Source organism: Mustela erminea, chromosome 5 (assembly GCF_009829155.1).
Source record: "Mustela erminea isolate mMusErm1 chromosome 5, mMusErm1.Pri, whole genome shotgun sequence".
In the NCBI taxonomy this organism is placed as follows: Eukaryota; Metazoa; Chordata; class Mammalia; order Carnivora; family Mustelidae; genus Mustela; species Mustela erminea.
Window position 1 is genome coordinate 36,276,583 of NC_045618.1, and position 13,822 is coordinate 36,290,404.

General features: G+C 35.6%; 1 protein-coding gene across 1 annotated transcript in view; it reads left to right on the forward strand.

The window, feature by feature from the left end:
• UNC13C (unc-13 homolog C) overlaps positions 1-13,822 on the forward strand; it is a 612,072-nt gene that overhangs the window by 339,239 nt on the left and 259,011 nt on the right. Inside the window, 1 exon segment of the mRNA XM_032342611.1 lies at positions 3,903-4,031. Within this exon segment, the coding sequence (XP_032198502.1) occupies positions 3,903-4,031 (129 nt within the window).

Below are 13,822 nucleotides of genomic sequence, written 5' to 3' on the forward strand. Positions count from 1 at the left end.
GAATTTATATCCATCTGACCTCCTGGCAGCAGCTGCCAGAACAGTGAATAGAGAAGGATGGTAAGCCTCCAGCCAGGCTCAGAGGGAAGTGTTACTTTATTGACAGGTGATGCCCGCCATCAACACTGTGGCCTTGGGGAAATAGGAGTGAGGGTAGGGGGTGCCTAACCTGTGCTATGTATCTGCCATTCATCAGTCACTAGCCTTGTGTTTGGAAACAAAGTCTCAAACGGACAACACCCTCCTCTACCATCTTCACTACCAGTTGAGGACCTTGCTTCCTATTTCCCTGCAGAAAAACAGGAGCAAAGTCTGGAGAGCTTCCTCAAGCTCAGACCACATGCTCCACCCACCCACCCCATCTCTCTATACACCTGCATCTGTATCCATCTACTCTTCCTTCTTTTTTTATTACTATTGATTAGCTGTCTGTTCTCCTAGAAAAGGCCATCTCTTCCACCTGTGCAATCGATTTCATCCCCTCTGGAGCACTAAAGCCTTGGTGCAGCTGTCCCCCCCACTCTCTTCAGTGATTGACTCCACTTCCTTCTCCAGCAGCTCTACCCTAATTCCTCTTTTCCTGTAATACCCAAACTCCTCAGAATCATCCTCTTTGTTGATTTCCCAGTTTCTAATATCCCAGTATCTTTTGAGCAAATTTCAACCTCCCATTTTCTTCTCTCACTACAGACAGTAAAATTCCTTCCTTCGTTGTATGGATCTATGAGTTTTGGTGGGGTTGTATAACCTCCGCGTCAGTCAACGTATAAAACAGTCCCATAGTCCTCCGAAATTCCCTCAGGCTGCTCCTTTAGACTCAACCCCTCTCCCAGCCCTTGGTGACCACCGATCTGTTGTCACCCTACAGTTCTTTTCCAAAACATTGTGTAAATAAAATTCTCCGCTATATAACATGACACACTGGCTTTTCATCGGTCTTGAGTGTAGCAGCTGTTTATTCCTTTTGATTGCTGAGTATAATCCTTGGTTATGTATACACTACAGGCATTTGAGTTGTTCCTAGTTTGGGTTATTAATAAGACTGTTAAAAATATTTATGTACATATTACTAGTGTAAACAGAAGCTTTCACTTGCATTGAAGCAAGGTTCCTGGGTCATCTCATACATGTATGATTAACTTTACGAGAAATGACAAATTGTTTTTTCAAAGTATTTGTACAGTTTTGCATTCCTAGCAGCAATGTTTGGGAATTCCAGTTGCTCTGCATCTTCTGGTGAAGCACTTGGTATTTTCCATGGTTGTAATTATTATTACTATTTTTTAGCCATTCTGATAGTGAAGTTGTATCTTACAGTCTTAATTTTATTTCTCTTTTAATAACGTTGATCACCATTTCTTGGGCTGGTTTGCCATCTGAATTTCATTTATAAACAATCTGTTGAAATAGTTTGCTCATTTCTCTTAGTGTTTTGTTTGGGTTTCTTTGGTTTGTTTCTGTTTGTTTTGGTTTTGAGTATTAAGAGTTCTTTGGGGTCCCCAGCGGGCTCAGTTGGAAGAGCATGCTACTCTTGATCTCTGGTGTCATGAGTTCAATCCCCATGTTTTAGAGATTATGAAAAATAATTTTTAAAAAACTTCAAAAAAAGAGTCCTTTATATAGTCTGGATACAAGACTTTTTTAGGTATTTTATTTGTTAGAATTGTCTTCCTGCCTGCTTTGTCTTTTCATTCTCTAACAGTACCTTTTGTACAGCAAAAAGTATTTAATTTTAATGAAGTTTACTTCATTAGTTTTTTGATTTACAGGTAGTGTAAAGAGTAAATAGTGGCTAAATTAAAGTCTTCAAGAGATTTTACTGTGTGTCTTCTAAAAGTTTTATTTTACCCTATATGTTTAGTCTTGTGTTTTGAGAGGTTTTTTTTTCTTAAATATGATACAAGGTATGGTGTCCTTTTTTTGCATACCACATGTTCAATCATTCTACCATCATTTATTTAAAGTATTATCCTTTATGCATTAGATTGCCTTTGCATCATTATAAAAAATCAATTGTCCATTTTGCTTGAGTCTGTTCCTGGGCTCTATACTGTTCAGTTGTCTATATTTTCACCTTTACCATATTGTCATGATTACTGTAGCCTAATAGCAAGTCTTAAAGTCAGATATTGTGAGTCCTACATCTTTTTTTTTCTTTTTCAGAATTGCTTAGTTGGTATTAGTTCTTGTCGGGACATTGTTTGGGATTGGATTAAATCTACAGATTAATCTGGAGAGAACTGAAATTTTAACAATAATAAATCTTCAAAATCACCCTTATTTTTGAACTCAATCCAATCAGACTTCTACTCCATCATTTCACCAAAAATGATCTAGTCAAAATTACTAAGAACCATTGTCAAATCTAGTGGTCAGTTATTGATCCTTATCCTACAGTGTTCAGTATTATTATACGTCATCAGTCTTTCCTCCAGGAAACCCTTTCTTCCCTAGATTTTTCTTCTTGCTTAGTTTTCCTCCTATCTCATTGGCTGCTTTTCCCCCAGTTTCCACTGCTTTGTTCTTTGTCATTTGCCTGATGGCTAGAATTATCTAGGGTTTTTGTTGTTGTTGTTTCTTAGACTTCTCTTTTATATACATACTCATCTGGTCCTGTTTCTTTAAATTCTTCTTTAAGCTAATAATTTCTAAATTCATATCTCCAGCCCCAGACATTTTCATGAGTCTAGACTAATATACCCAAATGTCTACTTGAAATCTACTTCTGTGCATAACAACCTGTTCATTCATTCTTTTTTTTTTTTTTTAAGATTTTATTTATTTATTTGACAGACAGAGATTACAAGTAGGAGAGATGCAGGCAGAGAGAGAGAGGAGGAAGCAGGCTCCCTGCCGAAGCAGAGAGCCCGATGAGGAAATCCATCCCAGGACCCTGAGATCATGACCTGAGCTGAAAGCAGAGGCTTTAACCCAGTGAGCCACCCAGGCGCCCCCAACCTGTTCATTCTTAACTTGTCTGAAACCAAGTCCCTGATTTCCTGTGCATAGCTTTGCCCATCTAAGTTGAGCCGCCTCCATTGTCAGTTTCTTAGACTGAAACAATGGGGTCCCGACTGCTCTCTCTCTCACACCGATCATCCGGTCTGTCAACAGATCCGGTTAGTTCTTCCTTCCCAAATTAACCAGAAAATGATTTATTCTAAACGTGATTTCCCCTACCTTAACACCAGAGTGCAAGCACATATTGACTGAATTATTGTGCTCTCCTCATTACTGGTATCTCTACTTTTTCCATAGTCCACCTTAGGCAGCCTAAGGGAACCTTTTAAAAGACGGTTCAGTGAGGTCATTTTGCTCTTCTGCTGAAATGTCAAATTGCTTCCCACCTTACTCAAAGCTAAGGTTTGTAAAAATGGTCTAGATACAGATGTTCCTCCTAGTCTCATCCTTTTACTTCTCTGAACTCACCTAATATTGTATCCTCTGTTTTAATTCTGTTCCACTAAAACACTTTCCATTCCCTCTTCTCTGCTTTATTTTTCTTTTCAGTGTGCATCATTATATTTTATTGATTAATTTTGCTATCTACTAGAATTTAGCTCCATGAGGAAAGGGATTTTTATTTCTTTTGTTCATTGCAATATAACAATTGTCACGCATACAGTAGATGATAAATAATTATTGAATTATTGCACATTATAGGTGGATGAATAGTGTGATTAGTCAATCTAAGAGTTTCTAGCTGAATATTTACAACTGTGATCATTTTCACTGAGTTGTATCAGGAAGTTAAAGTAAGTATTTACACATTTAAAACATTGTTAAGGCCACATTTTTCCTGAACATAGAAAAATCATCTAAAAACAGTTATTGAGGTTAAGTTGTGTATATTGGATTGCCATCTTCTATTTTTGAATTTAAGGAAAAAATTTGTCTGTCAGGTTCTGGAGCTGCAAAGCCCCCCAAAGGCCAGCATGGTGGTGAAGGACTGTGTTAGAGCGTGCCTGGATTCTACGTACAAATATATTTTTGACAATTGCCATGAACTCTATTCTCAGCTAATAGACCCGGTAAGAAAAGACACCTGTCTCCCTTCTGTTTCTAATGTATGTTTCTAATGTATGTTAGAATGACACTAAATGGGAAAATATGTTCAATTGATTTCACATTAACTGTGGGCTTTGAGAAGTCCCAATATCTTTTCTTTACATATGAACATCATTTTCATTTACATGAAATAATTCACCCCTTAAAATAACTTTATGTAGTAGAGATAGATACTGGTTTTCTTTTTGTTTTGTTTTTAAGTTTTTCAGATGAGGAATCAGTTTCAGAACAATTAAGTGATTTGCTTAGGATCACATAGTGGTCAAGTGGCAGATCTGGAACTAGAATTTAGGACTCCAGCTCAACTCTTATGTTCTTCCCCTAAGTCATAACTGCCTTCCTTATCATGTTACCTCATAAAACTGATAGATGTGGAAATATTTATATAATGGATGGTAAAATCATCATACATGTAAATTTATTAAAGAATATTTCAAAAATACACAAGAAAATAGAGAAAGAAAGCCAAACGTATATATGATTGCCACCAATATCACCAAATGTCAGCATTTAGTAATATTTGCTCTGTTCTTTGTTATCTGAAGGCAGTAAATGTTACACACAAAGCAGCCTTCCCCTTTGTGCCTTTTCCAAATGGAATCTTCCTCCCTCCTCTTCCTTCAGAGATAAATACTCATATTAGTCCATTTGAACATATTTTCACATATGCACAATAAACACTTCAGTTTTATTTTCTGTGAATTGCCTATTAATCCTCTGCTGATTGTTCTGTGGGTTTGTCTTTTATTTATTAAGTTGTAAGCAAATTCTAAAATAGATTCTGAATATGAATCCTTTGTTGGTTATGTGATTTCATAAACATTACTTCCCTCTTTATATGTGATACATTGTTTATGACATTCAAGTTCTCTAATGCACTCTATGATTTATGCATTGCTATCACTTCAAACACTTCTAGTGTTTGGGGATGGCTTCTTAATATGTATTTATTGCCTATCCACTTTCCTGAAGAAAGCCGTCACTCCATTTGATATTGAAAACCTCACAATTGCCTCTGGAACTTCTTGGTTACTTGAGTGGGGCCAGAACTAGATAGCATACAGTGGATGAAAGCAAGTGAGTGTCTTTTAAGCTACGTTTCAAGCTGGGTATTAAAACTTTCTGACTTCCTAAGCTTAGTAGGAGAAAAAACTTAAATGGAGTTTATCATTTTATATGAAAGCAATGTATAACCACATAATTGTTCATAGCTTTAGCTTATTTTTCCTGCTAGATGTGCTATAGTTTAGAAACTTAGTTCTCTTGGATTTCTAATGATCAAATTGTCTCTCAACTGTGCTTTTCCATTGGGTGGCTTTCTAATGGCTTACTTTATCCATTTTCTACAAACTTCCTCCCATAAGGCTCTTTAGTTCTTTTACATTTTCAATCTCATTGTCTTTATTTTTTATTATTTTTTTATTTTTTAAAGACTTTATTTATTTGAGAGAGAGGCTGAGAGAAAGAGCATGAGAGGAGGGAGGATAAGAGGAAGAAACAGACGCCCCACTGAGTGGGGCATCCTGTGTGGGGTGTCCTGTGTGGGACTCAGTCCTGGGATTCCAGGATCCTGACCTGAGCCAAGGCAGTTGCTTAACCAACTGAGCCACCCAGGCGTCCTCACTGTCTTTATTTTAACTAAAAGTTAAAATTGAAACTTAACTGTTATACCAGGTATGTTATTGATACGTAACATCGTAATCATCTTATCAAACCTTGTTGGCCTCAATTTCTTACTCCTTATAACTCCAAATCCACTGTCCCCTCTCATGAGCTCTAAAGTCTGTTATTTTTATGAGTTGGCCATCCTGTTTTATATCCATGCATTTATTTGTCACGTACATCTCAATGGTCCCCCATTCTCTGCCTTCATCAAATTCAACTTAAATATGATCTGCTGTTCTACTAATTCCCATCCAGTGGATGAACTGAATCACTAACATGGCATACCTTATTTACTGTCTTTCTACTCTCCTACTACTATTAATAAATAGCATGAAGAGTTTTATTTTTATAAAATATATAGAAATATGGACAGGTCCCAGAAAGGAAACATGTCCCTAACAGAAAGTAAATGAGGTGTCACATCAAAATGAATCACACTTAGCTTAATATTTGCTGACTTGGCTTTAAAAACAAAGATATTTATGTAGTTCGCCAACCAGTTAGTTTTCTTTTTAGGTAGAGAGATCTATACAGATTGTATAAGAAATCCTGTGAGTATGGGAAAATGGAGTATTTGGAACTAAACTTTCCATCTAAGAAAAAGACCTTTCCATAAATAACATTATCATTTGAAATTCTAAAGGAAGCATCTATTGGATCTGAATAATTTAGGAAACTAATTCTCTCTAGAGCCCTTCTGAAACCATCTCAGCAAAGTTTTAATGTTAAAGGTTCATCTCCCATCAGTGGACTGCAATGTTCTTCTCTTGGGAGTGCAAGACCTTTTTTCCTCACACCACATATCTAAATTGTCCTGTAATTCTGATGACTTTATCTTCAAACGAAATACCTTATCTTCACAATACATCTAGTATCTGACCGCTTTTCACCAGCTCCATGCTTCCATCCTGTTCTGAGCCACCACCATTGCTCACTTGGATTACTCCACAGTTTATTACTAGAGATCACTACTTGCACCCTACCATTCTATGTCTATTCTCAGTAGAGCAGCAAGAATGATCCTTTATTTTTCTTTTCATTGTTGTCATTTTTTAAAATTTATTTTTTAATTATTTTTTATAAACATATAATGTATTTTTATCCCCAGGGGTACAGGTCTGTGAATCGCCAGGTTTACACACTGCACAGCACTCACCATAGCACATACCTTCCCCAATGTCCATAACCCCACCCCCTTCCTCACAACCCCCCTCCCCCAGCAACCCTCAGTTTGTTTTGTGAGATTAAGAGTCACTTATGGTTTGTCTCCCTCCCAATCCCATCTTGTTTCATTTATTCTTCTCCTACCCCCTTAACCCCCAATGATGCATCACCACTTCCTCATATCAGGGAGATCATATGATAGTTGTCTTTCTCCGATTGACTTATTAAGAATGATCCTTTAAAAAGTAAGTTGGATCATATTCCTCTGTTGCACAGAATTTTCTAAAGTCTCTTCTTTTCAATCAAATTCAGAGTCCTCACGATTGCCTATAAGATGCAGGATCTGGCCCATATCACACCTTTCACTCCATTAACTCTGTTACTCTGTCCTTTGCGCATATTGTCGTGGAAATGGAGAGTTAAGTAAGAGTTTACCCACAGGAATAGTGTTGGACCCCTTGATTTTTATGTGAATGCCTGGATCATAGTAAGTACTCAAGAAAGCCTTTGTTGAATGAATTGAATAAATGAACAAACAATGATTCTTCTCACACAATACAATAACAAATTATAGGTATATTTGGTTTATCATAAGAGATGGTCTGTCATAAGAGAAAGGAGTGTTCTATTCTATAGTAGAACTCAAGTGCTTGCCTAAAGCTTCTTGAGCTGTGCTGCATCATGCTGCCGGCTCCTAGAAGATGAGATACGGGAGAAGTCAATGAACACCACATCCTGTTTCAGTGCTTGAAAACATCCCACAATATCCTGCAGCCCTCTCTCCTCTGCTGCAGTAACCTCGAAGTACACACACTCTAGATGGTATAGCTACCAGGTGGAAGAGGGCTCTCTAGCCTTGGATATTTAAGAAATAATCCATTATCGCATTAGCTCATTGAGATTTGTAGATTTATTTGTTACCACAGCACAGCTTAGCTTATTTTGACTAACAGACCTTCAAATCAGTTTCTAACCTGCTACCCAAACTCTATTTAAAATATATCCAGGTATTTGTGACTTGCCTATCTTTAACTCTATAATCCTATTCACTTATAGGATTAAATTCAGTTTGCCATTATCCTTTCCTTATTTCAACCTCATTTCCACCTTGCGTTCTATGATTCAAAGCACTAAACTCCTGATGCCTTCGTCTGCGTTGTCTTTACTTGCCTGGATTTGTTTCACTTTCCCCCTTCATGGAGAACTCTAGCTCATCTGGCTGTTTCTTCAGAAAGTTTTTAGGGCCTTTCCTAGCTTAATTAGGTGCTCCTGCTCTCTGGTCTCATAATACCCTGACATGTTCTCACTAGGGCACTTATCGTGCTGAACTGAGTAGGCACAAAATAGTATAATAACTGCTTAGCCTGTCTTCTCCACTAAGCTGTGAGTTTCATCTTTGTAGCCCCAGTGTTCAGTGCTGTGCCTGACAAAGAGTAGGGTTGATAAAATAATAAATTAATAAAAAAGAAAATTTGTAAAAAGCGCACTATATTAGCAATTTAGAGTCCCTTTCAGTGACTCCACTTCATAATCTGTGGTCAATAACATGGTCTCTGATGTCAGAACACTTGAGTTCAAATCCTGGCTTTCCTGATTATTATTTTTGTAGCCTTGGATGCACTACTGAGTCTCTTCATGTCCTAGTTTCTTCATCAAGATGTATTTTTAATATTCATGCTACTTCTCTTTTATCTGAGTTCTCTTCAGATGAAGTAATGCCAGAAACTAAAAAACCAAGAATTTCAGGGTTGTTAGACACAGTATAATTCTGATTATTTAAATGTGGAAGCATACTTTCTCCAAAGGGGTTTTTGAAGAATCATGTAAAAGCAGTGCTTGGAAATAAAAATGGAAAATAGGTTTAAGGGAAAAGTCAAAGTAGCTGTACACTCAAGGAACAGCCTTCACCTTGGCTGAGTCATCTAGCTCTGTTTGTCCTTGAGTTTAGCAGAACTAAGAACTCCAGTGTGGCCATGTGGACATAGGTGATTGATCTCCTGCATAAAGACACATGAGATAACCTGTAAACTCGTCCAGCATTCTAATTATATTTCTTTAATTAATAATGAGTTTAAGAATCCTCTCATAACTATATTAGTTTTTGAGTGACCATTTTTATAAATTATAATTATCTATATTATCTTATATTATCTTTATATCTTGTGCCTATTTTTAAAAATAGAATTTTTGTCTTTTCTTGGTTAATATCTTGAGTTTCTTAGTCCTTTGTCAGCTTTTGACACTGCAAAGATTTCTCACAAACTGTGGTCTTTATCTTTGTCACAGTGTACACTTAAAAAACATTCTCAATTTTAATATACTCAGGTGGGTTTTATTCTGTTTAAATTTGAGGTTTGGAGTTTTAAAGAGTCTGTTCTACCCATCCCACAAATAGAGTGCCTCCTTCTGTAGACGTTAATAAAATGGATGTTTTCTTGGTTGATGATAGTATTATTAAGATCATTAAGTTATTTTCCCTTTCTATTCCATGCTCCTAAGGCAAACTTCAGATTACAAATTGTCTTTTTATTTTTCCATTTTATTTTATTTCTTTTCAGTGTCCCAAATTCATTGTTTATGCACCACACCCAGTGCTCCATGCAATGCATGCCCTCCACAGATTGTCTTTTTATATAGATGTTCTTCTAGGAAAGGATAGGCCAAAAATTCTCAAGTCTGAAAAAAATACTTGTCAAGTCTGATTGAACTGTTTATATTTTATTTTAGAAAGCTATCATTTGTTCCCTGCAGTGAGTTTACACTTACATTAATGCCTGATATATAATAGTGCTGAATGAACAGCCACCTGCTTGCCTGCCTGCTGGTCTACCTACCACCTAATACGTACCTACTTATTTATGGAAAAATCACATACAGATGTTCTCCAACTTAGGATGGTTCACCTTACAATTTCTTGATTTTACAATGATGTGAAAGTGATAGACATTCAGGAGAAACCATATTTGAAATTTTGAATTTTGATCTTTTTGTGAACTACTGATATGTGGTATCATCCTTTCCCATGATGCTGGGCAGCAAGAGTAAACCATAGCAATTTCACCCCCAGGATCAAAAGGGTAAACATCTGATTCAGCTGCTCTGTACCCACACAACCATTCTGTTTTTCATTTCCAGGACATTATTCGATAAATTTCTTGAGACCTTCAATTCTTTATTATAAAATAGTCTTTGTGTTAGATGCTTTAGCCTCACTGGAGGCTAATGTAAGTATTTTGAGCGTATTTAAGATAGGCTACACTAAGATGAGATGTATGGCTGGTTGGGTTTATCAAGTGCATTTTTGACTTACAGCATTTTCAATTTATGATGGGTTCATTGGGACATAATCCTATTATAAATTGATGAGAAAAAATATATATATATACATATATATATATGCCTAGAGTTTCTTTGTTTCCCTCCCAAATCAAATTACCCTGCCTCTTGCTTCTCAGGCTATCTCTGTTACGAATTTGATATTCGCTTTCTGATTCACTTGGTGTACAATTAATATACATGTCTATTATCTATTTCTGGTACTGTCTATATCTCAACCAGTCTAGGAACAGTTTCTTGGGTTTTTTTGTTTGTTAATTTTGTTTTTGTTTTTGTTTTTGTTTTTACAGCTACCTATCTTATAAATGTACCACGACGTACGTATCAATTTTAACATTGCACTTTTACAAGTAATACACAATGAATATTTCTGTGGTAGAAACTATGTTTGCAACTTCCAGTCTGTGGTCTTAAAGAACAGCAGCAGGCCCTTCTTTCCTCTTCTTTCCCAGTTTTACTAGAAATAATGTAAACTTCATTGTAAGCCATTTAGTACCATGTGATCAAAAGCATGCCCTTTTTTTTCCCCACATGTGTTAAAATGTCCTTTTACTTGTCTAACTCCCATAGTACATGCTGAGTTTAATGAGAACAAAACTCTCTTATTTAGTATTGAATTTACAGCACATAACACTATGTATCATATGGAGTAGCAGAAATCAGCAAATACTTATTTAATGGAAATTCCATACAAAAACATCTGTTTGTATGTATGTAGCATGTGATAGGTATCCTGCTATTTATTTAAAACTTGACCAAGTTATCTTCTGAAAAGTTCTTGGGACAGAAAATACCCTCCAAGAATATATATATATTTTAAAGATTTTATTTATTTATTTGACAGAGATCCCAAGTAGGCAGAGGCAGGCAGGGCGGGGGAGAAGCAGGCTCCCTGCTGAGCAGAGATTTCCCCATGCTGGGCTCAATCCCAGAACCCTGGGATGATGACCTGAGCCGAAGGCAGAGGCTTTAACCCACTGAGCCACCCAGGTGCCCCCCTCCAAGAATATTTTAAATGGGCAACTTACATGAACTCTAGGGTACCAAATTTTGAAAAGTCTAACCTTGAGCCACAGGTGTGTACTTCTATTAGTTTAGCCAAAGCAGTTGCTTTAGTTATCTAGTTTTGTTCTTTTGCTTTTGTTTTTGCTCTAGCTAATTCTACATAACTCAGTAATAAAAGGAAAGTTAAAAATAAGATATGATTTTGAAATTACAAATTCTTTACAAATTTAATTCTTTAACTTTTGAGATATTATTTAAATAAGGTTTATTAAGGTACTGGCTAGAAAGTATCCCTGACTTAAGTTTTTTGATGATGATGATGGTGATTATTATTATTAATTTTTAAATCAGTGGGCTTTCTTTTGCAATCAGTAGCATTAGTTTAGGGAATGGTGTTCATTCTGCACATAAAGTACTTTTTCACTACCTCACGAGATTATTGTATTAGAACTGAATCTAAGTAAATACAGACATATTTAAAATTTAATTCTCCTTTAAAGTTTGTTGTAAAATGTGTAGGATAAAGCTTATGAATATGAAATTTCTTCTTAAAATACCAGCTTCATAAGTGATACATAAATTCTTATAAAAAGAAATTGCTCAAAATGAGACGTGTATTGACTAATGTACTGATGAAGAAAAAACATGAAAATTCAAAGCCTAAAACATTATTAGACCTTTGTTTTCATCAATGTGTATTTCAGTTTTTCTAACAAAGTAAAATTAAAAGTCACAAATGAAAGCTTTTGAAAACAAAAATAAAAATTCTAAAGTAACAAAAGGGTATATTGTATCAGTGAAACTAGGAAACTCTTGCTTCTAAAAATGGATTATGAAATGAATGCAAAGAAAGTAATAAATCCATAGTGTTTCATAAACACTGATGAAACATTTTCAAAATAGACTATCAAATGACTATTTAAAATATAAGTGGACCAAGAATTTTTACACCAGAAATGCAAGGATGGTTCAACATTAGAAAAATCTATCGATAGTTATATTGATAGATATTATAATTCACTTTAGTACTTAACTAAAAGAAAATATATATTTATTCAACATAAGTATAAAAAAACATATGTTGAAATTTGATGCCTCCTTATGATTAAAAAAGAAACTCAGAAAACTAGGATGGAACATAATTTTTTTTTATTTGGTTAAAGTTACATTAAAAAATATCTATGGGTAACATTTAAAGTTAAACCGATGAAGTTTAAGAAATATAATTCAGAAATATTTCAGAAATATAATTATCCTATTAATACTGTTATATAATATAATATTTGAAGAAATAGAATAAGTATTAGGAAAAGAAAAAAACTTTTATAACTTATATGATGATATGACTATATACATACAAAACTGACAGAATCTACTTGAGCTAATGTTTCACATAAGAACAAATCTCATTAAAAAAGTACAAAACCAGGAATTTTTTACACCAGAAATTGTGCACATATTATTAGGGAAGGGAACAATAGTTTAGAGTGTTAAGAAAATTATATGGAATCTCATCATATGGAGATAAGGGAAAAAAAGAACTGTATTCTTGCCTAACACTATATACACTGTAACTCAAAAGAATGAGTATAAGTAGTAAAAATGATGGTAGTATAGGAGAATACCTTTCTTGTGCAGGATAAGAAATACTTCATAAAACTCCAAAGCACAAATTGTAGGTATGTATGTATGTACATATATATGTGTGTATAACTAACATACAGTCCTCTTTTTTTTTTAAGGATTTTAAATTTTTTATTTTTTATAAACATATATTTTTATCCCCAGGGGTACAGGTCTGTGAATCACCAGGTTTACACACTTCACAGCACTCACCAAAGCACATACCCTCCCCAATGTCCATAATCCCACCTCCTTCTCCCAAACCCCCTCCACGCAGCAACCCTCAGTTTGTTTTGTGAGATTAAGAGTCACTTATGGTTTGTCTCCCTCCCAATCCCATCTTGTTTCATTTATTCTTTTCCTACTCCCCAAACCCCCCACATTGCATCTCCACTTCCTCATATCAGGGAGATCATATGATAGTTGTCTTTCTCTGCTTGACTTATTTCGCTAAGCATGATACGCTCTAGTTCCATCCATGTTGTTGCAAATGGCAAGATTTCATTTCTTTTGATGGCTGCATAGTATTCCATTGTGTATATATACCACATCTTCTTTATCTATTCATCTGTTGATGGACATCTAGGTTCTTTCCATAGTTTGGCTATTGTGGACATTGCTGCTATAAACATTCGGGTACACGTGCCCCTTTGGATCACTACGTTTGTATCTTTAGGGTAAATACCCAATAGTGCAATTGCTGGGTCATGGGGCAGTTCTATTTTCAACATTTTGAGGAACCTCCATGCTGTTTTCCAGAGTGGCTGGACCAGCTTGCATTCCCACCAACAGTGTAGGAGGGTTCCCCTTTCTCCGCATCCTCGCCAGCATCTGTCATTTCCTGACTTGTTGATTTTAGCCATTCTGACTGGTGTGAGGTGATATCTCATTGTGGTTTTGATTTGTATTTCCCTGATGCCGAGTGATATGGAGCACTTTTTTATGTGTCTGTTGGCCATCT